We start from the raw sequence: 23413 nt of genomic DNA, 5'->3' as shown, positions 1-23413 counted from the left end.
CTTTGATCATATCTACCAAGGGTGTCGATATTTTTGGCCATGACTGTATAAAATTATATATTATATATGTTATATAAAGATTAATAGTAGTGAAAATAGGACTGAGAAATATGCATAATAATAATGATAATAATAATAATAAATATGATTCTATTTACAGTAACTATATGTGTGTGCATTTCTAAATAAGTGCATTAAGAAAGTATTCAGACCCCCTTTACTTTTTTTCATTTTTTTTATGTTGCAGCTTGATACTACAATTGTTTGAATTCATTTTTTTCCTCATTAATCTACATTCCGTACCACATAAGTGAAAACAGAATTTTAGAAATGTCTGTAAATTTATTAAAAAGAAAAAACTGAAATACCACATTTACATAAGTATTCAGACCCTTTGCAACAACGCTTGACGTTTAGCTCAGGTACCTCCCATTTCTCTTGATCACTGCTGAGATGTTTCTACATCTTGATTGGAGTCCACCTGTGGTAAAATAAATTGATTGGACATGATTTGGAAAGGCACACACCTCTCTATAAAAGAACTCACAGCTAATAATGCATATCAGAGCGAAAACCAAGCCATGAGGTCAAAGGAACTGCCTACAGAGCTCAGAGACAGGATTGTATCGAGGCACAAATCTGGGGAAGGTTAGGAAAAAAAAAATCTGCTGCACTGAAGGTTCCCAAGAGCACAGTGGCTTCCATTATTCTGAAATGGAAGAAGTTTAGCAAAACCAGGACTCTTCCAAGAGCTGGTCGCCCAGCCAAACTGAGCAATTGATGGAGGAGGGCCTTGTCTAAACTGGTGACCAAGAAGCTGGTGGTCACTCTAGTTGAGCTCCATGATCATATATGCAGATGGGAGAAACCTACAGAAGGACAAACATCTCTATGAAAACCCTACTCCTGACTGCATTGGCCTCGATCAAGAGGTTGGGGGTCCTGCAGGCATTTTTGGTCGACGAATAGTGCCTTGAGTTTGGGCCGGCTGACTCCAGTGCAACTTTGAGGCCCCGGCCCGGCTATGTGCCCAAGGTACCTACCACTCCCTTCAGGGACCAGGTAGTGAACTTGCAAGCGCTGCCCCTGGAGGAGGCAGACCCAGCCCTAGCTTTGCTCTGTCCTGTACGCGCACTGCGTCAGTACGTGGATAGAACTCAGAGCTTCAGGACCTCAGAACAGCTCTTTGTCTGTTATGGAGGACAGCAGAAGGGGAAGGCTGTCTCCAAGCAGAGGATGGCCCACTGGACAGTGGATGTCATCACCTTGGCCTATGAAGCACAGGGTGTGCCCTGCCCGCTCAGGTTGCGTGCTCACTCCACTAGGGGTGTCGCATCGTCCTGGGCGCTAGTTCGTGGTGCCTCGCTAACAGACATCTGTAGAGCTGCGGGTTGGGCGACACCCAACACGTTCGCTAGGTTTTATAGCCTGCGTGTCGAACCGGTTTCCTCCTGTGTTCTAACCTCAAACGGGTAGTGGCACTGAGAGGCCCGGCTCAGAGTCGCCTTGCGGCGTCCTTACGCCTATTCTCCAGAGAGTTCCTTAGCCAGGTGAACCCTGTCGAGTCCTCCAGCACTCCGGCGTCCGGACGTGGCGGAGCGTCCGGCACCAGGCCTTTCAGCCAATGAATTCTTGAAATCTGGTGTGAGGCTAGTGCCCATATGAGAGACACTGTCGGGATCCCATATGTGTATCCCACGGTATGCTTATTAGAGCCGTGTTTCCCCTGGCAGACCACGTTCTGCCATCTCTAATGATGTAGCCTAAGCCATCTCAGAGACTTCCATGTGCTATAGGGCCCTACGGGGTTACTTCACATGTCTAAATGTCACTTAACCCCCTCTGGGAGGAGGTGACTCCGCAGTGTGCCTCTTCCAAGCGGAAGGGCACGCATCCCAGTGTTATCCATGTCCTACTGGTGGGTTGCTCAAGGAACGAACAACAGTAGTTGACCTTCTCTGTGTAGAGCCCAGTCTTATCGTCTGCCTTATAGGAAGGATCAGGAGGCCTACACAGGGCACTGGAAGGGGCAGCTACTGTGGCGCTTTGGTAGGGATCCCAATTTCGTCGGTCATCCGACGTGACTCGGAGTGACCTACTGAAAGGGAACGTCTCGGTTATGTATGTAACCCTCGTTCCCTGAAGGAGGGAACGGAGACGTCACGTCCCGTCGTCACAGTCGCTATACCACCGCTGAGCTGCCGGGTCACCGGCTCGGCTCCTCAGCGAAAGCATGAATTAATGCGGTGCACCTGCTGCCTCTTACGCTCACACTGTGATCAGCGGCAGCTGGATGCAATGATCGCATGTCAATGTCCATTGGCTCGTTTAGTTACACTCAAAGTTGATTGGTCTCTCTGGCGAGATCCCAATTTCGTCGGTCATCCGACGTGACGTCTCCGTTCCCTCCTTCAGGGAACGAGGGTTACATACGTAACCGAGACGTTTTCACTTTGTCATTATGAGGTATAGAGTGTAGATTACTGAGGGAAAAAATTTATTTAATTCAATAAATCAAATTTATTTCAGGCTGCAACATAACAAAATTTTTAAAAGTGAAGGGGGTCTGAATACTCTCTGAATGCACTCACTGTATATAATATACAACACAAAATAAATAGGCCTACAAGAATTAATTATCAGTTATGATTATTACAACAATAATAGCCACTGTATTACTACTACTACTACTTCTACTACTTTCATTAAAATAGACAGACAGACAGCACATTGTCAGTCCCCAAGGCCATGCACTTTACAATCAATGTGCATATAAATCAACCAGCAAATTACAAGTGACAGAAAATAAAATTAAATATTGCAAATCATATAGTTCAATGCTCTGTGAAAATAAAATCCGAAAGTAACATGCATTCAGTCTGATCTTCATTGATCGATCCTACAATATCAAAAACAATATTATGTAGTGATAGTTTCACTCTATGTCAATAAAAGAGTCAACAGCAATTTTGCAAAACTGAATCACTCTTGTAATCCAGTTCAGACCTCTTGATGTTGCCACAAGGTGGAGTCTGTGTGTTTGCTAGGAAGTTTTCTTAAACGCTCTATTTAAATGCACATCAGAATGCGGTTTCATCGATCACGTTCACGTTCATTTTTTTTTTGTAGCTGCACACTCACTAAATAAAATACCCTCCCTCCCACAGCCAGTACAAGAGTAGAGTGGTGTGAGGCACTGTACGGAGACGTGACATGAGTACAGATGCAGGGACGAGCTCGTTTAATATCCTCCGCTGCGGCTCGCGTTTTCTGACTGATTCTGCGATGGTCAACTGGTGCCGTGCAAACCTTTGCGTTATTAATGGCATGTGGAAATTACATTAAAATTTCAAAAGACAAAAAGTAATAGCTTAACATTACAACACATGACCTCAGAGAAGAAAAGAAGCAACGACAGTATTTTACCAAAGAAAAATGTCCAAAAATGGGGTGTGGGAAAATGTTGGCTTCAAGCATCATTATAAATATGCACATGAAAACTCACGTACTAATGCTTTCACAAGCAATAATTTTTTTAGAAGATTTTATAGATTTATATGGAGACATACCAGCCATATCTAGGACCAAGAATGTCCTACACTCTCAGGAAAAAAGGTACAAAATAGTGACTGATGCAGTACCCTTTCAAAAGGTGCATTTTTGTACCTTATTTGGGGTACATATTAGCGCTGCCCCAGTGATAGCTTTATACCTTTTTTTTTTTCTGAGAGTAAAGATTGATGGAGGGCTCTTTTGGCTTCCATCAGTAAACACTCACTTAGCAACCACGCAGAAACACCCATCTTATCACATAGAAACCATCCAAAACATGATAACAACCTCATAGAAATACCTTGGTAACCACCCACAACACTAGTATTGTGACAATAGACAAGCAGAAGTCACATTTCCTTCAGAAAAAAAGTTTAAATGAAGTTAGCAAACAGCAAAATATTTATTTTAGGAAAGTAACCACAAATGAACCAAAAATGAACATTCGGTCATCATTTACTCACCCTCAAGTTGTTCCAAACATGTATGAGTTTCTTTCTTCTGTTAAACACAAAAAAAAGTATTTTGAAGACTTTTGGTAACCACACGGTTGCCAAAAACATTTATTTCATAATGATATTTCCCCCCATTTTAAATTCTTATTATCCAATGAAAGATTCGATTTTTGTGAATTCTTTAAATAAAAGATCAAAAGGATTAACAATGCAGATTAATTTTCACAGCCTTCTTTGATCATATTTACCAAGGGTGCCGATATTTTTGGACATGAGTGTATGTGTTGTATATATATATATATATATATATATATATAGAGAGAGAGAGAGAGAGAGAGAGAGAGAGAGAGAGAGAGAGCTGGGTAGATTACTTACAAATCGTAATCCATTACTTTTTCCAAATTACATGACAAAAATTGTAGTTAGTAACGTAATCTACCATGAACATGCAAATGTGATACTTTATAATTAAAAAATATTTATTTTAAAATTTAAAATAAAAATATATTAGGTGAAAGAAGATCAGATGACAAAAAAGTTGGTGAATTTGTAATTTATTTGTGCATTTTAATATGTTTGAAAGACAAACGCCTTCAAAAGTAATACATGGTACCTACTGAGTGATAATTCAAATAAAAATGAATGTGTTCATCAGTAGATGATTACTGAAAAATTATTGATATTGTGCAAATAATATGTAAATCAAGTAATCCATAAAAAAATAACTGTAGTCTGATTATGAGTATTTAAAAATGTTATTACAAGTACTTAATTTGTGGAACCTGATTACGTAATCCAAATTACATGTAATTAGTTTCTACCCAGCTCTGTATCTATGTATATAAGATGAGATACAAATTTAAATAAGATGTACAATGTATTCAAAGCGTAAGGATCAAGATCTCTACTTGATGGCTACATCACAAAAATGGTAGCTATAAATGTGTTTCTGGGGGGGCAAAAACATTGATGTGAAAATTGCATTTCTAAAAACTTTGCTCTGTTAAAATAGATTTATGAAGGATTTCTCCTGTTCATCATCTCAGACATCCTTATTTGTCATTGACCAGCTACACCCAATTTTCACATACCTCTTCTTCAAGCGACATTACTAACTTGTGCCACTATTTGAAACATTACTGTGACCTGAGAGAGAGAGAGAGAGAGAGACAGAGACAGAGAGAGAGGACAGAAACTCTGGAGCTGGAGGAAAATGTCAGAGAACAGTGATGAGAACAGTTTTCCTCTCCACTGTGAACTCATTCTCACTTATTCTTTTTCCATCTTTTTCACTCCCTTGATCTTTGTCTCTGTCTTTCATCATGAGCTCCTCCAGCATGTCTTAACTCACTCTCGGTTGTATGTGTGAGTCGGTCCACCTGTGACCTGCTCCTCTTTCACAATCCTTTCTTTTTTATCCCACTGTGTATGTGCTCCTGCTGGTTCTCACTTTTTGTGTATCTTTTCAAAGTTCATTTCCCATGTCACTATTTTCTCTTCTCTTTCACTCGCTTCACTTTCCTTTTCAATCGTTCTTTCATTCTCCTTGCTTTTTAGTATCATCCTCATTTCTATTCCATCCCATGCTTCTTTAAACCTTCTAGCATTGCTTCTCCTATATGAGCAGAAGAGCACATCACAGACAGACAAGAAATGCCTATTGCGTCATTAAAAGGCTTTTGCTTTGGCATCAGCAGGTGTCCTTATGGAGATTACAATAGTGAACGCACTATTTACCGGGTGAGAGGGCTTTGAAATGCTTTGTAGATAATGTAATTTCCCTTTCTCCTCCATTCGATACATCAAGGTTAAGTATGTATCATTAAAGCACAGAATTTTTAAACTGATAATATTTATTTAAGAACCATTTCACTGTAAACAGGGAACAGCTATGATGAAAAATATAGGAATTAAGCTTTTGGAGTCCTTTCACCTGAAAAATATTAAACAAAAGACAAGTCACATTTATTTATACAGCGTGTACAAAACGTAGATTGCAAGCAGCTTCACAGTAACAAACAGAAAAACTATGCAACATTAATTATAAAACATTAAATTTAGCTATAATGCAGCTCTATAGAAGACAATAGTGTCATTATTTGGCTCAGTGTTGATTAAATTCAGTTTAATAACAGTGTCAATGTCCCAAAATTCATTAATTAGGAAATAATTTCAAAGGCAGCTCTACAGAAGACAATAGTGTCATTATCCAGAATCAATTTACTTCAGTAACAGTCTCAATGTTGTGTTAATTGATTTTTTGATCTAACATTCAAAGCAGAAAAGTATTGAAAGCAGAGAATCGGGGCCTTTTTTATTTGAGGATATTACCTGGGTGGTCATTTTCATAAAAGAAAATACATTTGGGCTATAAATACAGGTACAATTTAAAACCATTTTGGTTTAAAAATGGCTTCAAAAAGTCCCCAGGAAAAACACAACATAGTGATTGTTATTAGCAATAACACAACTGGGCGCTTGGACTTATCTAGTTTTAGCAAAATGTTCCATCTTTCCAAACAGAGGTCTTTATCTCTCTCTGCTTGAAACTGTAAAATTTAATGGCAGGGGAGAGGAGCAGCTTTATTTATTATCTGGGCGCCTGTGTTCAAAATTCTGCTTACAGTATTGTTTTCTTTCCTTTAAGCCATTCGTGTTATTAGCTTACCAGATTTGTGCCTAACATTGCATTTGCCTTTTGGATGATCAGGGGCACTAGCTTGTCATCTTGAGCTGTAAGGAGGTGCAGGGGTTAGTGTTTTTTGTCCTCTCCTTTTCATTACTTTCTCATTTAGTTGGCATCACCATGGTCTAGTCCTACAGCAGGATGTTTGCTCTTTGTGAGCAAACAGATTGAAGTCAAAGGTGTCTCTGTGTTTTCATGTCTTCTAATTGAAGAGGGGGGTGGCTGAGAGAGCTTTCGGACACACTCGCACATGCTCATGCATCCACAATGACACGGATGACAAATATATCTCACTTCTAATCTCTGAATCCATTTTATATCCAGGGCAAATAGATATGCAGACACACACACTCAGACAGGGATTAATTTTCTCAATTAGTAATTCCAGCTTTTCCATTAAAAAAGCTGAAACATTCTTTAAATAAGATAAATGACTATAGTAAATGACTAATTATTTACTACAAATTGCAAATTATTCTTGATAGTGATCCCAATATGCCGTTCTCCTGAGAAACTTTGACATTTTGTGAGGTTTATGCTTAAATGAATCACTATCAAGAATTATTAGCAATTTGTAGTAAAGAATTAGTCATTTACTATAGTCATAAACCTCACAAAATGTCAACGTTTCTCAGGAGAATGGCATATTGGAATGCAGAATACAAAAATTTGGTGAATGAACTCTAAACCAATTGAGCAAAAATAAATAAACTTTAATTATTTGAAAAAAAAAAAAAAAAAAAACACCTTTGTGCTGTGTTGAAAATTCTTTACCCAAAGGTAAAAAAGGGTCAACAATGTAAATTGCTTATAAATCTGTCATTGACATATTATCACCAAATCTTGGATTCAATATTTTTATGCACCTTGGTTTTTGAGTTAAAAAAGCATTATTTTGGATAATTTAAGCAATATTCACTCAAACTCTGAGGTTCATAAGCTCAGTTCAATGGAGCCGACGATTAATCAGTGCCATAAAGAACAACAAAACCTGTGCTAATTTAAAGAAAACAAGTTGATAAAAATATTAAATCCAATATTTGGTGATAATATTGCATAACATTTTTTTGTAGGCTGGTAATTTTTGATTGGGAATGCCACAAGTGTAACAAGCTTTTTTAGAAAATCCCTAAAAAAAAAAGTTTAGTAAGTTGTTATACTCTGTCCAATGCGATAACATTAACTAGAATTTTTTGGGAAAAAGAAAATACTCCCCAGGTCCAAATGAAACACATGAGGGTTAAGGATGTTTAGATATTTTCACTTTTTTTGCAGTAAACAGACACCCCTTCAACCTTATGATTGCCATCAGTGCCTTTAACTAACATGTTTTTATTATTATTATTTTTTATAGACCTTAACGACACCTGGAACAAAGGAACAAAGGAAGACCAGCAAAACAAAGCAAACTAAATATATTTAACCTAAACTCCTCTAGCCATCTCTCTGTTTGATAGCTACCGCTTCAACTCCAGCTGAACTAATCTTTATTTAACAATATGCTGTGGATCATGTTGTCCACTGGGAGGCTGTTCTTGCGGCAAGAGCACATGGAGAGTGACGTCGTAATACTTCGATTCACAGACTCAATTTCTTTTAAATGAGCTGGAATGCCTTCTCTCTGCCAAGAATGAGAAGTTGAATGATGGTCAGCGAGCCATGCCCCTCAACAGCTGCACACTCTCATAGACGAGCACAGGTTTGCTTAGGAATCGAAGAGGAATGCCCATACTTAGAATTCTGCAGATGCAACAATTCTGCCTTCGCATTTCAATTTTTCTGCTTATTATCTCCGGGTTCTGAAGGAACTGGAGTCTCTTAGGAGATGGAGATGAGACCCATGTGACATGAGTTGGTCACAAGGACCTGCCTATTGGTTTGGTGCAAACAATTTCAAGGACACTTCAAGGAGAAAAACAACACTTGTGACCATTTGAGAATGTCTAACTTTAGAGCAACATTAAGACATTGAGTGACTTTTGGAAATCACATTTAGAAAAGTACCCAAAACAAAGTCAATACAACAAAAAATGGCAGAGCTTGCTGGATATAACGGCAGCGAGAGCTTTGTGTACTCAACCGGTCTGCCTTTCAACTCTACTGGCGACTATGAGTATTACGAACCTGAACCCGATGCCAGCAAGATCATCATCCCCTCCATCTATGCACTGGTCTGCTGCGTCGGCATCACAGGAAATGCCATGGTCATCTACGTCATCCTCAAGTACGCCAAGATGAAGACAGCCACCAACATCTACATTCTCAATCTCGCCATTGCGGATGAACTCTTCATGTTGAGCGTCCCCTTCCTGGCGACCTCAGCCGCGGTGCATCACTGGCCGTTTGGCTCGCTCATGTGTCGTTTGGTTCTTAGCGTGGACGGCATCAACATGTTCACGAGCATCTTCTGCCTGACCGTGCTGAGCGTGGACCGCTACATTGCAGTAGTGCACCCAATCAAAGCGGCTCGCTACCGTCGCCCAACCGTTGCCAAAGTGGTCAACGTTTGTGTGTGGGGACTTTCGCTGCTTGTAATTCTGCCCATCATCGTCTTCGCGGACACAGTTCCGGCACAGGACGGAGGAGTGGACTGCAACTTTCTATGGCCTGAGTCCTCGTGGTCAGAAGCGTTTGTGGTCTACACGTTCCTACTTGGTTTTTTGCTCCCCGTGGCTGCCATCTGTCTGTGCTACTGCTTGATTGTAGTGCGAATGCGAGCGGTGGGTCTGAAAGCGGGCTGGCTGCAGCGGCGGCGCTCTGAAAAGAAGATCACACGCATGGTGCTGCTGGTGGTCGCTGTTTTCGTGCTCTGCTGGATGCCGTTTTATATTGTGCAGCTGATTAGCGTGTTCCGCAAGCCGCTGGACCCCATGGTGACACAGCTATTTGTCATTCTAAGCTACGCTAACAGCAGCGCCAACCCCATTCTCTATGGATTCGTGTCGGACAACTTCCGCCGCTCGTTTCAGCGTATCATTTGCTTTCGTTGGCTGGAGAACGGACTGGATGCTGAGCAGGTGGACTACTGTGCTGTGGCCCTGCGGCGTCAGACCACATGCGGCCCACCGGACTTTCCGAAAGAGTGCTTGGCCTCCGACATGGTGTTTCGTAATGGAACCTGTACCTCTCGTACAACCACTCTGTGATAGGGTATTCAGTGAGAGTGTTAGAGTTTAAAGGGATAGTTGACTCAAAAACGAAAATCGTTATTTCTTTCATTTTGGGTGAACTACCCCTTAATCATATCATTCATTGAGACATGAAGTGCAGTACCATTTGGCAAATGATCGTTACATTGGCTAAAAGCTCTTAGCATTGATTTTTAAGAAAAATTAACACAGAGGTAGACCATTCTGGGCAGCATTTCCCAAAAGCATCGTAAGCTTAAGTACATTATAGACCCATTGAAACCAATGGAGCTACGATTAACTTAGGCTTGCGATGCTTTTGGGAAACACAGCCCTGAGCAGTTGTATGCACAATTACTTTTTAAATGACTAAATTTTTCAAATAGAATAATTTCATTTACATTAAGTTAAAATTGTTACAGTTCCCCAACATTTCATGAACATGGCAACTCATACATTTCTTGTCTTACATATTCAGATATCAAATATAGGTATCTAAAGAGACGAGGCAGTCCAGTGCATCTGTATAGATAACAACCAAAATGTTTGTTGAATCTTTAAATATCTTTCATTTCTAATAGATGTGAAGACATTGTTTTAATTCAAATGTACTTAAGGGAATGGTTAACGTCAATCAAACAACATGATATTGTAATTAGGATACATAAATTTACTCCTTATGAAAGTGTGGTTGAGCAAAATTTCATGCTCAAAATCCACTCACGTTTCCTCACGTAGAGATCGTAAGACAGAAATTCTCTGTGTTGACCAACAGAAAGCTGCTTGGTTTGAAAGTGACCTCTACACGAGTGATGTTTCATGCATTCCTATACTATTGACTATTTGTGACATGTGACTGCAACTTAATAGTAAGAAAAAGGTCACCAAAGGTCAGAATGTTTGGTACTCAGCATGAAGTAATGAGAGAAGAAGGATGTGTTATGTTTCAGTTTGCCTTTAAATACTACTGAATTTCCATCAAAACTCTATTTATGTGGTGAAGATTGGCCAGCAAGACCTCATTATGAACAACCAATATCCCCCATACTGTTAAATTTGTGATCTTTATGTAATAATGTTAATTGTAGATTAATTGTGGATTAATGTTTATATGAAACATATGTTTAAATGGTTCTATGATTAGTTTGTGGATTCTAATTCTGTGTACTTCTGAATGCACAATATCACCATAACAAAATATTCCATTTGTTTTTGCTTAAATCATTATTTACTTCATGTTTGTGAGTCAAATGATTTGCACAAGTCAATGCCCAAATTTTACTTAGTTTACCCTGCTTTGAAACTGTGTTGTGGGTCCAAATTGTTGATATTTTAAAGTAAATTAACAAAGACAATAAAAGTTGAGTGAATCTGGTCAGGCGTCTGCTATTTGTCTGGAGCAGTGCTATTGCATAGTGAAGAATTTTTTCAGCTGCAGCTGCATCGTGAACAAGGTGCTCACTGGAATCGTAATTAAATTCACTTGAACTTGACACAGACAGATCCTTAAGTTTCAGACAGGAGGAAGCAGTGGCTTGAAAGTCTGCCAGCTTTCAAGCCACTGACTAAAACCACTGTTATCTGTGCTTGTTGCATCATTCTCAATCACTTTGAGGCTCTCCATCTGCTCAACCAATTCATTGCCATGGATTGGTTTCAGACTAATAACAGCTGAAATGACACAGATGTGGAAATTTGCCCATTCCTTTCCCTTAACCTTATGACACACGTTTGTGCAATGCATTAACTCTTCTTTCAGTATGGAAGAGTTGCTGCCACACAAAAAAACAGAAACTCTGAATCCAGCAAAAACAGCTGATTCTGTTTAATGACATGATTCATTTTTATTTCTTGACAGACAAAACTGCCTCTAACTAGCAAGAAATTGACACAGCTTGACCATAAGAACATTTCATGAAGAGACTTAAAGTAGAAGTGGATATGCAGGTTTCATACTTTACCATGTGTTCAGCCAATAAATCAGGCCAGCCACAAACAAATGAATAAATCACACAAAAGCAGAAAACTCAAATAAAGAACACGTCAGAACATGCATTGTTTTCATGATGATGAGAATATGGAGGAATAAGCATATATTTTTGTGTCCGCATGCTCCACAATTATGTGTGCACATTTTCGCCTACAAAGAATGTGCATTTGAACTTGCAACATCAATTTGAAGTCCTATCAAGTTGCATGCAGTGACTCATAACTACTTCTTTAGCATGTGTGGTGATGCAGCCAAGTGCATTGAGTTCCAGATATATATACAAGTTTCAATGTTAACTTTTAATGCAAACAAGCTATTCATGCACTAAAGCACAAAACATTAAACTAGCATTCTTAAAATTGAAGTCAGCTATCTGTTCACTATACTACAGCATCAGTCAGAAAAGACTGCTCCCAAATGAACCTCTATGAGTAGAAACACATGCATGCTTTACTGCCCCCTGCTTTAGCCATTATGTTTCATAAGCACATTTAAATACACTAAACACTGAACTGACCTTCACAGCCGAAAGATTAACTAAAGATTAAAGAACCCACATCATTTGAAATCATCTACTGCAGGTGACTCAAATCACAGTGTTAATATTACTGTCAGTATCAACAAAGACAGAAATAAGGACACATGGCCACATGAGTGAATAAATACTGGAGACATCTGGGAGAGAGCGAGAGAGAGAAGGGGGAAGGGAGAGAGAAGAATGGAAAGACAATAATAGCAAGTATTTATTTGTCACAGAATGGCCCGTCTCCACCGTCATTACGATCACTTTCACCTGCACCTTTTTACTAATCATGCGCACCTGCTCCTTATCACCACCGTCATCAGGATCACATAAAAGCACACACCTCCAGTCACTCAGGGTCCGATCTCGTTGATCCAACGTGGACTCCATTCCCGCAAGCCTAACTCGATGAGTATTACCGCCAATCCTTTACCTGTTATACTTACCTCCTGTTCTCCGTCCCGTTGTCTCCCTGTGTCCAGGGAGACACAGGGAGACAACTGTTATTTAGAAAAATCTATTTATTCAGTTCATGTTACTATTTATTAGATGACAATAACCATATGCGAACATCTCACAATGACTGAGTTTCTTCCATTCAAACATTGTCTACTGGACAACATTTGCTGTTTAAAATAGTTTACTACATACATTCCTGTGAAGGCAAAGCTGAATTTTCAGAAGCCAATATTTCTTAAATATTTTTTATGCAAACCATGATACATTTTTCAGGATTCATTTTCATAAACAGAACGTTCAAAAGAACCACATTTTTGCTGAATAAAAGTCTTGTTATTATTTTTTAAATCTTACAGATCCCACACCTTTGAACAGCAGAGTAAGCAGGTTATCTGTGTATTCTATGCATGCAAAAATACTGTGCACAAAATATATAGTATAAACTGCAGATATAATCAGAGTAGTATGGCATCCTGAACATAGCTAATAAACAGAAAACTCCAAATGTGCAGTAAACACTTTTTCACATAGTGCTCGGATTATAACTCACTGCGTTGTTTAAATTTTCCTTATTCGATTTCCATGTCAGTAAAACCTCTGAGACCAACCTCTATCAAACTTTAACAAGGTGTTCACTTTTACAAAACTTTGCTTCAAATAAAAGTTTCTGGGAGATTGCATTGCTGAACTACTTTTATTAAGGTGAATTTATAAAATCAACATAAATGATTCATGTGTTGAGAAACTGCAAACTATTATTCATTTTTACAATACACAGCCTTCTTTGCCTCATGCCAAATCCATTTGGTAGAAATATAGGGCATAAAGTTCTGTTACTGAAACTCTCTTTCACACTGTCAGAAAAAAATGTGCATATACAGTATTGTAGCTTTAGGGTGTAAGATTATTGATGCCATTTGTCTGGAAGAGACCACAGTCTGAAAAGACAAAGAACCCTTACGAGAACCAACACCTGAACTCCTTCTCGCAAGCCTAAGACAACACACCCAACTAAGAGAGACAAAAGTTCCGCACCTTATACATGACCCTCCACTTCCTCTACTCACTCCCCCCCTCTCTCACCTCATTTCCATTTAAATACAGGACTACAGAGATCACAAAAATCCATCTTTCTTAATTAGAGTTTATAGCAATGCATGTTTGATGTCATTTGAAAGGCACCTGTGTGTCTGGTAAAGGGGTCTCATTCTCTTAACAGTAATAGCCTTGAATATTGATAACCAAATACTCCCTTTCATACAAATGACCTCCTGTATGTAAATGAAGTGCAGCCCCCCGCAGAAATCAAAGTTATTTACTCGAACCCCCCAGAAGTCACCATTTGGTAACTTTGGGGTTCTTCTGGATATTTAAGGGAGAGTGACAAAGAGCTCAAGGAATCTGTAGACAGATCTCCCACATACTTGCTGTGTGTAGCCTTTTGTTCTCAGGTAATATTTCTCTCCTTTCAGTATTATTGAATGTTTTGTATGATTGATCAATTTGTGTCTGTTTAAATTGAACTTTAAAGTATTATCTTGATTACCTGAGTAATATGTTATGTTTGAATTTATTCTGATTACTCTGAAATTATTTTCTCAAGTAAATTAGGTGAAGATGTATGTCTCTGCAAATCCGCGTCTAGGGTAACTAAGTGTTTGACTTTAGTTAAGTTGTACTCAGTTGCGTTAACTATGGGGGGCTAGTTATAATACTGGTCATAACCGCTGGTTACTGTCTCAGTTTTAATTAAGTTGTACGTAGTTATATAACTATTGGGGGCTAGACAAAATAGTACTAGCATAACTTCTGATTATTGTTTGTGCTTTAACTAAGTTGTACATAGGTGACTGTAGGGGGCTAAACATAACTACTATTAAAAGAATGGTGAGCATAGGCAACCTATTAAATAGTATTAGCCATAACCTCTGACTAATGAATAGACTGACATCACTGAGTTTGTGATTATGGGGTACACGTACATCGGCCGGCGTGATACACCTTGAGCAACATAGATTCCTAATGAATGAGTAAATATAAAGTAAGAGTTAATCAAATAGAATGATCGAACATTCATTGAAATTTACTAACCAGTACCTTTTACAAACCTGTTCATTTTTCGAGTCAGATGAATTAAGGAGGTAATACCTATGATAAAGTGTATTTATTTTATTGTTATTGTGATGCATAAAAGGAAAGACAGTATCACGCAAGGACCGTTCTGCCGTGCCATTGGCTGCCGTCGTTGGATCAGTGGGCGGACCAAAGAACGATAGTAGATTGGGGTTCAAGGATAGAAAACAGATGGAAATCAAAGGCCCTCAATATTGCATCTGCACAGGGGTTAACAGAAGGGAATTCTAACAGAAATGGGGCTGAAAATGTCCACCTCTTGGAAGAGGTGACTTGCTGTGATGACTCTAGAACTTTTAGTTCAGAGAAAGCATGTGCCACTGCCCAAGATAGCTTGCCAGTTTCAGTTCTTAAGGTGATGCAGCACCATAATAGCACAGAGTCATGTGCCAGAATGCATGGTGTAAAGAAAGCATTAGGAAGTAATGAAAAACTTCAAACTCCAGGAGAACACAGCAGACAATCATATGGTGAAGACAGCAGGTTTTGTAGTTCCCGTCTCAAAACAGGCCATACAGAGGAAAAATGTTGGTCACTGGGAAGGGGTAGACCTCGACATTATTTTCTGAAACATAGAATATCACTTTCTAAAGGCAAAAATCAATTGTTTACATGTAACAAGTCATTCTCAGGTAAAACTCTTAGTGAGTTAACTGCATTGCTCATGCAAGGCCTCCAGATACTGACTTCACTTGCTAGTGGGTTAGCAGCTTAATAGCGATGACTTTAATATGTAAACATCCCAATTTCAATGATCCTGTTTGTATTTTCAAACTTGTAAATGTGCTAAACACAATGTGCACATATTACACACATTATAGTTGTTTGTGCTACTATATGTGCACATAGATTAGTTGAGTTTATTCTTTATAAAACACATGACTGCTTTACTGTAAGTGTAAGAAGCACTTAGGTTTAAGGTTGTAGATGCTACATACATACTAGACCATGTGTCTTGTGTGAAATTAGAATAACTGTAATACTGGAATTGCATAGCAATTTTAAGTTACATGTGTGTGTCTATGTTGAATTTGTTTGTCTCGAGTGGTACACTGTGCTATTTTCCATATAACTGCAGTTAAACCAGATACAGGAGCATAGAATTGACATGTGGCCACAGAATGATTTCACAATTGTCTTAACAATGAAAATGATCAGCAAGACTAAATGAAATAAATAGTCCTTTGAAACATAAACACAGTGATTGTGCATTGCATCAGATCTGAACCTGCCCAGCTCCTCAACACCTTTCCATATTTAAATGAATTAACATGTAAATTCTATTTGTGACAACTTAGATCTTGTTGCAGATTGATATGCTACCCAGTGCCAAGAGGGAGGAGTAGCGTTTTCATTTTAATAGTGTTGCACAAGCAATAGCAAACCAATTCACTCTTCGCTGGGTAGCCCCAACCAAAATTTTTATCTGACCAGAAGGACTGATTAACATTAATATTCCACAGTTAAATGCAGCCACATAACACCACCTGATCTTCTAAATTTGCTAGAAAAATAATGAAAGGGAGGTGAAAAATACTCAAAATTAACTGTGGTTCTCTCAGTATTTGTTTCTGTTTCAGATTGACCACTGCAATTCCTTGAAAGTGTGATACCAGGAAGGCACCTGATTCCAGCTACATCAAGCCAGGACAGCGGAATTGTTAGAATATAACCTGAAATTGCGGGAGATGGGTGCAATGACACTTCAAGAGGCCAGTCACACCTCACAATAGTTACCACACAAATATCCGCATGGCCTTCCGGATTAGCACCGGAACTCAATTTCTGATAGATTAGACACCACCCATCTCCCAGACATGAGCACAGAACACAAACTTCCACCATCGCATAGATTGTCCAGTCTGAACACTACACATCACAGAAGACAATGATGGCTTAGATTCCAAACGTGGTACCCCACTAAAGATCTATTGTCCATCTTCACACTGACAGAACTACATAGATTCTCACACTAAGGACATAGTTAATCCCATGATGGCTGTCTCAGAAAGACACACATAATAGTTGTCTTTTACAACCATCTGCCAACTCATGGACAACATAATACATTTTCATAGCTACTGTCACAAATCGATGATGTATAATTCTGAACGCAGAGTCAAATCTGCCATGAAAATTCAAAAGATTTAAACTTTCTGATTGTTATTGGGATGTTTTGGCAAACCAGAGGGCCCGCTGGTTTCCCAACAGATCACTAATAACAGAAACTTTATCAAAATCATAAAATATGAAGTGCGGGCACTTCTGTTGATCAGCTACAAAATGTACAACTTGACTATGCCATCGAATATAACGTAGCTTGCATGATGTACACACACACACACACACACACACACACACACACACACACACACACACACACACACACACACATGTTGGTTTTTGTGGTTTATTTTTTTTGTGGGACTCTCCATAGGCGTAATGGTTTTTATACTGAACAAACTGTGTGTGCTATTGCCCTACACCAACCCTACACCTAAACTTAGCCCTCACAGGAGACTTTGTGCATTTTTAGATTTTCAAAAAAACACCATTTAGTATGTTTTTTAAGCCTTTTGAATTACGGGGACATAGGCAGTGTCCTCATAAACCACCTTCATATTGTAATACCTCTGTCATTATACAAATTTGTGTCCTCATAAACCACATAAACATGCACACACACACACAAACACATACACTAAAGGATCCAGGATCTCCATTCTTGTATAAAAACCTAAGCACACTTTAGATAACTACCTTGAAATCTTAGGTGATTGCATTGGAGAATTATATATGTCTGTACCTTTGTAATTGGGATTGAATATTTATTATTATTGTCATATGTTTTAACGATGCATAGCATCTTTATAAATGTAAATTACACTGACTTTTTGCTACTTTACTTTTCATTTAAGCCACTCAGACCAAGCATTCTTTAATTCCACTACCATCAAAACCTATCAGAGTGGTAGTGAGGAACTGGCTGTTTTAAAATGGGACCACCTTATGACATAAGACCTCAAATGACACCAGAGACCCAATGTACCATTCGCACTTGTGGACATGAACCTACCTTATGTTTTTTTTTTTTGCTTTGTTATATATTCTTGTGCCAAATCTCACAGCTTTCTTCCCATTTTCAATGACATCATTGTTCAATCGTTGAGCCATTAAGATGCTGTTTAAGTGTCTCACACAAAGCAGTGTGTAACCAGCGAGAACCCTTCACCTGTTGGAGTCTGCCCAGAAATCTGCACAATTGGAGGTGACAAGATTCAACAAAAGAGGCAAGAAAGTCCTAGGGACGGTGTCACTAGAGATTTAAGATTTTTTTTTTTTTATTTGTCACATACACAATTATACAGAGTATAAACAGCAGTGAAATGTAGGTCAGGTCTGCTCCAAGGACAGTGCAATTATAAAGTATACAAATATTAAGAAAAAGAAAAGTAGAAAAAATAAGATAATAAAATAAAATAAAAGCTAAAAAAATATAAATATAAATGTGCAGGTCAGTATGTTGTTGACTTAAATAGTGATAAGAGGAATGTGCAAAAAGAATGTGCAAAAAGTTGTACAGGGTATTTAAATAGCAGCAATATGAGGTAGAAAAAATTATGAATAGCTATTGATATGGTGATATTTACAAGGAGTCATGTGATGTCATAACACAGAGTTAGAGTTTAGGAGCCTGATGGCCTGGGGGAAGAAGGTCCTCCTAAGTCTCTCAGTCTTTGCCATCAGGCTACGGAAGCGCTTACCAGATGGAAGCAAAGTGAATAGACGGTTCCAAGGGTGATTAGAGTCCTTGATGATTTTGACAGCTCTATTTTTGCAGCATTTGAGGTAGATGTCCTGCATAGAGGGGAGAGCAGACCCTGAGATGCGCTCAGCTAAGCACACAACTCTCTGTAGTGCTTTGCAGTCCTGATTTGAGCTGTTTCCATACCACACTGAGATGCACTGAGTCAATACACTTTCTATGGTCCCTGAATAGAAAGTTTTCAGGATTGCTGGTGAGACCCTGAATTTCCTCAGCTGTCGCAGATGGTACAGTCTTTGCCTGGCTTTCTTAACCTGTGTTTGGATGTGTGTAGTCCAAGTCAGGTTCTCGGAGATGTTTACACCGAGATACTTGAAGCTACTCACCCTCTCCACAGGGGTCACACTGATCATAAGAGAAGTGTAGGGCTGCTGCTGTCGCTTCCTAAAGTCCATGATCAGCTCTTTAGTTTTGCTCACATTCAGAGAGAGACAGTTGTCCTGGCACCATGATGTGAGTCTCTCTACTACCTCATCCAAGTATGCGGTCTCATTGTTGTTGCCCAGAACCACAGTATCATCAGCGAATTTGACAATAGATGTGGAGCTGTGAGAGGACACGCAGTCATGCGTGTAGAGAGAATAAAGCAGGGGACTCAGGACACAGCCCTGTGGGGCTCCTACGTTCAGGGTGATGGAGTTTGAGGTGAACTGGCCAACTTTCACCACTTGAGGTCTGCCGGTGAGGAAGTCTTGAATCCAGTCACAGAGTGAGGAGTTTAGGCCGAGGTCTGTGAGTTTAGATGCCAGCTTGATGTGGACTATAGTGTTGAAAGTTGAGCTATAATCAATGAATAGCAGCCTTACATAATTCCCATTGTTGCTGTCTAAGTGTGTGAGGGAAGAGTGGAGGACGTGAGAGATGGCATCGTCCATAGATCTATTGGGGCGATAGGCAAACTGAAGAGGGCCCAAAGTATCAGAGATGGAGGAGCAGATGTGGCTCTTTACAAGTCTCTCAAAAACCTTCATGACTATAGATGTGAGGGCAACTGGGCGATAGTCATTCAGGCAAGAGGGTTTATTGTTCTTTGGCACAGGGATAATGACAGATGTTTTGAATGAGGTGGGAACCACGGAGGTAGCAAGGGACTCATTAAAGATAGACGTGAACAAACCAGAGAGCTGAGCGGCACAGGACCTCAGAACACGGCCGGTTATCCCATCAGGTCCGGCTGCTTTCCTGACATTCACTTTCTTTAGCGCCCTCCGAACATCATCCTCCGACACGGTGATTACAGGATTATCGCTGCTCTGCCTGCTGCTTCCTGACGCGCTGGACGGCAGAGACGCGCCGCCGCCGTTACAATCGAAGCGGCCGTAGAAGATGTTTAACTCATCGGCCAGCAACGGATCTGCTCTCACCTCCGTGGAGGGTTTGTTTCCAAAGGCACAGATGGTCCTCAGTCCCTGCCACATCCGTCGAGAGTCATTGAGCTGGAAATGAGACTCAATTCTCTCTTTGTATCGGTGTTTGGCGGCTCTTACTGCGCGTCGGAGAGCATAGCACAATGCTTTGTACTCGCTCATATTGGTGGTGATGGCGCAGTGGATAAGACACATGCCTTTGGTGTGAGAGACCTGGGTTCGAATCCACTGTGAGACACCAATGTGTCCCTGAGCAAGACACTTAACCCCTAGTTGCTCCAGAGGCGTGCGACCTCTGACATATGTAGCAATTGTAAGTCGCTTTGGATAAAAGCGTCAGCTAAATTAATAAATGTAAAATGTAAATGTAAATATTCCCGGCCAGAAGAGCCTCATTATAAGCTGCAGTGCGTGTGTTAACCGCAGCACGGATTGTTCTGTTCACCCACGGTTTCTGCTTGGAGAATGTCCTTATCGTTATTGTTTCTGTAGCTTGCTCGGTTAGCGTGTTTACAAAGCTTAATGCTACATCCGTGAACTCGCTGACGTCAGATGAACTCGCCCGGAACATGTCCCAGTCGACGTCATCAAGAGCCTCATGCAGCATAGCCTCTGAGTGGGAGGACCAGCACGTCACTACTCTCTGCACCGGAGGTTCCTGAACGAGCCTTTGTTTGTATTCCGGTGTTAGGAAGATGGCGGCATGGTCCGATTTGCCAAAAGCCGGTAGTGAGCGGGCTTTGTAGGCATTCTTGAACTGAGTATAGCAGTGATCCAGTGTGTTTGGTCCTCTAGTTGGACAGGATACGTGTTGATAAAAGTTCGGCATGACCTGTCTGAGGTTAGCTTTGTTAAAGTCTCCCACGATGATAAAGGCAGCGTCAGAATGTTTGTTAATGTAGCCGCTGAGCACAATGTGAAGTTTAGACAAAGCCAAGCCGGTGTCTGCCTGTGGTGGAATGTACACAGCAGTAACTATGATCGATGGAAACTCCCGGGGCAGATAAAATGGGCGGCAAATAATGGAAAGATGTTCCAGAAGAGGCGAGCAGGAACGCGACAGAATGGAGATATTCCTGGGATCACACCATTTCTTGTTAATCATGAAACACACTCCTCCGCCCCTGGATTTACCGGCCTCTGCTGTTCTGTCCGTCCGAAAAACAGAAAAGTTCTCACTCGGTATTACAGCAGTGTCCGGGACCGAGGATGAAAGCCACGTTTCTGACAAACATAGGATGTTGCAGTCCCTTATGTCCCGCTGGAAACTAATCCTGGCTCTAAGATCGTCCATCTTATTTTCCAAGGATTGGACATTTGCTAGCAGAATGCTCGGAAGGGGAGGACTGTGAGCCCTTTTCCGGAGTCTATCTCGAATCCCAGCACGTTTCCCGCTCTGTTTCTTGATCTGTCGCCTCGGGGGGTTATTGTTCATCTCTGCGTTCCAAAGAATCTCCAGAGGCCATGAAGGATTCCTGGATAAAGTGTCCTGGAACAGGTTAGTGTAGCGGTTTCCAATGTCCAAAAGTGTTTCTATGTTGTAGGTGAGGAGAGACAGAGGTTTCTCCATGATGGAACGACTCAAGTAATAAAAGGACTGGATTGATTCAATGAACTATGCACACGGGTTGTTCTCAACCAGACAGAACCTGACCCTGAACCCGTTCATCTACCTGCTGAATTCAAGCTACATGCACCTGCTGAGACTGGTGTACACAAAGGACTTTCTAAATGCATCTACAACTGCAAATACTACATCACAAGGACCACAACAGGGTGGGTCAGTTCCCAGTACCTTTCATGCAAATTACCTTCTGTCCCAAAAGGAGTTAACTCGACTTGATCAAAGCAAATTCCAATTGTTAGTTCCTGTCTCCATTTCTGGGGATGTTTATCTTGGTCAGAGTACTTAAGGAAATGTTGCAAAAGGACCGGGGCGATTTTTTGTAGCCAGAAGCCCGTAGTGTGATGTGTCTCGATACTTCACACTATGTATTTCTATAAAGTCAGGTATGCATCTTTTACTCGTAGATTTATCTTTGAGAATTCAATGTTTTTTATTGATATGATTTGATCTCTTGGAATTGGCTATGTAATTGGCATAACACATGCAGTATTTACCTGACTGATAATAAAGTGTTACATTTGACCTTATTCTGTTTTGCTCTGTAATTATTGACTCTAGTAGATTACGTTGTATCCTTGTTAGCAACATGAGCAACCGAATGAATGAGTAAAGTAAATATAAAGTCAAGCGCTAACTAGAATAATCAAATATCAGAAGAATACTAATTAGGAATAGACAAACAATCAATTTGCATTTCAACCTAAATACGAGGTCATAATAAAATGGAGTCAGATTAGATAATAAAATGGAGTCAGATTAGAGTTTAACTTAAATTAAAGAACTTTGTGCATTGAAAAGACCAAACACGCAGGAAACCTTCAACCACCATTGGATACCTTCTTTGGGCCAAATGTGTGGACCTTACAAGGGGTACAGAACCTTGTCACTGGGGCAGTACCCTCAAAGGGACACCTTTGTACCTTCTTTACCCCTTAAGAGTGCATATTAGTACCCTTGAGTAAGGTAGTAATATGTACTCTTTTGCTATTATTATGAACCCTTTAGTGGTAAAGAAGGTACAAAGGTGTCCCTTTGAGTGTACAGCCCCAGTGACAAGCTGCTGTACCCCTAAATATACAGTACGATATTTGTACATCATCTCAATATTTTTTTGGCATGAGGCAAAGAAGGCTGTGTATTGTAAAAATGAATAATAGTTTGCAGTTTTTTATTTCTGAGTGCAAAAAGAAACTAAACGAAAATAAATATTTTTTTATACAGCCTTGATGAAACTTTTGAACATACAGTAGCACATACAGTATTATATACATATTTTCCATAAGACAAAATTACTAAATTTACATAAATTATCCTGTTGAAGTATATGCATATCCTTGGCTGATATCATGGGTTGCCTTCTTGTGCATCTATAACTATTTCTAAATAGCCTTTTGTGAATTGCGTCTGGTTTGTTATAAGCAGTAAAGCTGATTCTTGACAAAAGCCTCAAGCTACTGTGATTTCTTCAGTTTCCTTACTCTGCACATTTAAAATCTTTCCAATTTGTATAAACCCGTATATAACAAAAGGTTGCAAACAGTTATTGAAGATAAAAAATGCTATATTTTGTTTTAAATATCATGTATATAAACTTTCAAAAAATATATGTGTAAATTAAATTATTTTGTCTTTTGGTATATACCTTATGTAAAGGAATGAAAAAATAA

At 39.7% G+C, this 23413-nt stretch overlaps 1 protein-coding gene across 1 annotated transcript; it reads left to right on the top strand.

Annotated features, from left to right (window-relative positions):
• Nucleotides 1-8723: 8723 nt before the first annotated feature.
• On the top strand, nt 8724-9839 carry LOC306860942 (somatostatin receptor type 1-like; the record flags this gene model as incomplete). Its single annotated transcript, XM_079402969.1, has 1 exon — nt 8724-9839. One exon carries the CDS (start codon nt 8724-8726, stop codon nt 9837-9839), a length of 1116 nt encoding a protein of 371 aa, XP_079259095.1.
• Nucleotides 9840-23413: the final 13574 nt, after the last annotated feature.

The sequence above is a fragment of the Barbus barbus genome (genome assembly GCF_936440315.1).
Source record: "Barbus barbus genome assembly, chromosome: 1".
Lineage (NCBI taxonomy): Eukaryota > Metazoa > Chordata > Actinopteri > Cypriniformes > Cyprinidae > Barbus > Barbus barbus.
Note: the sequence above shows the minus strand (reverse complement) of the source record. Positions and strands in the feature narration are given on the sequence as shown.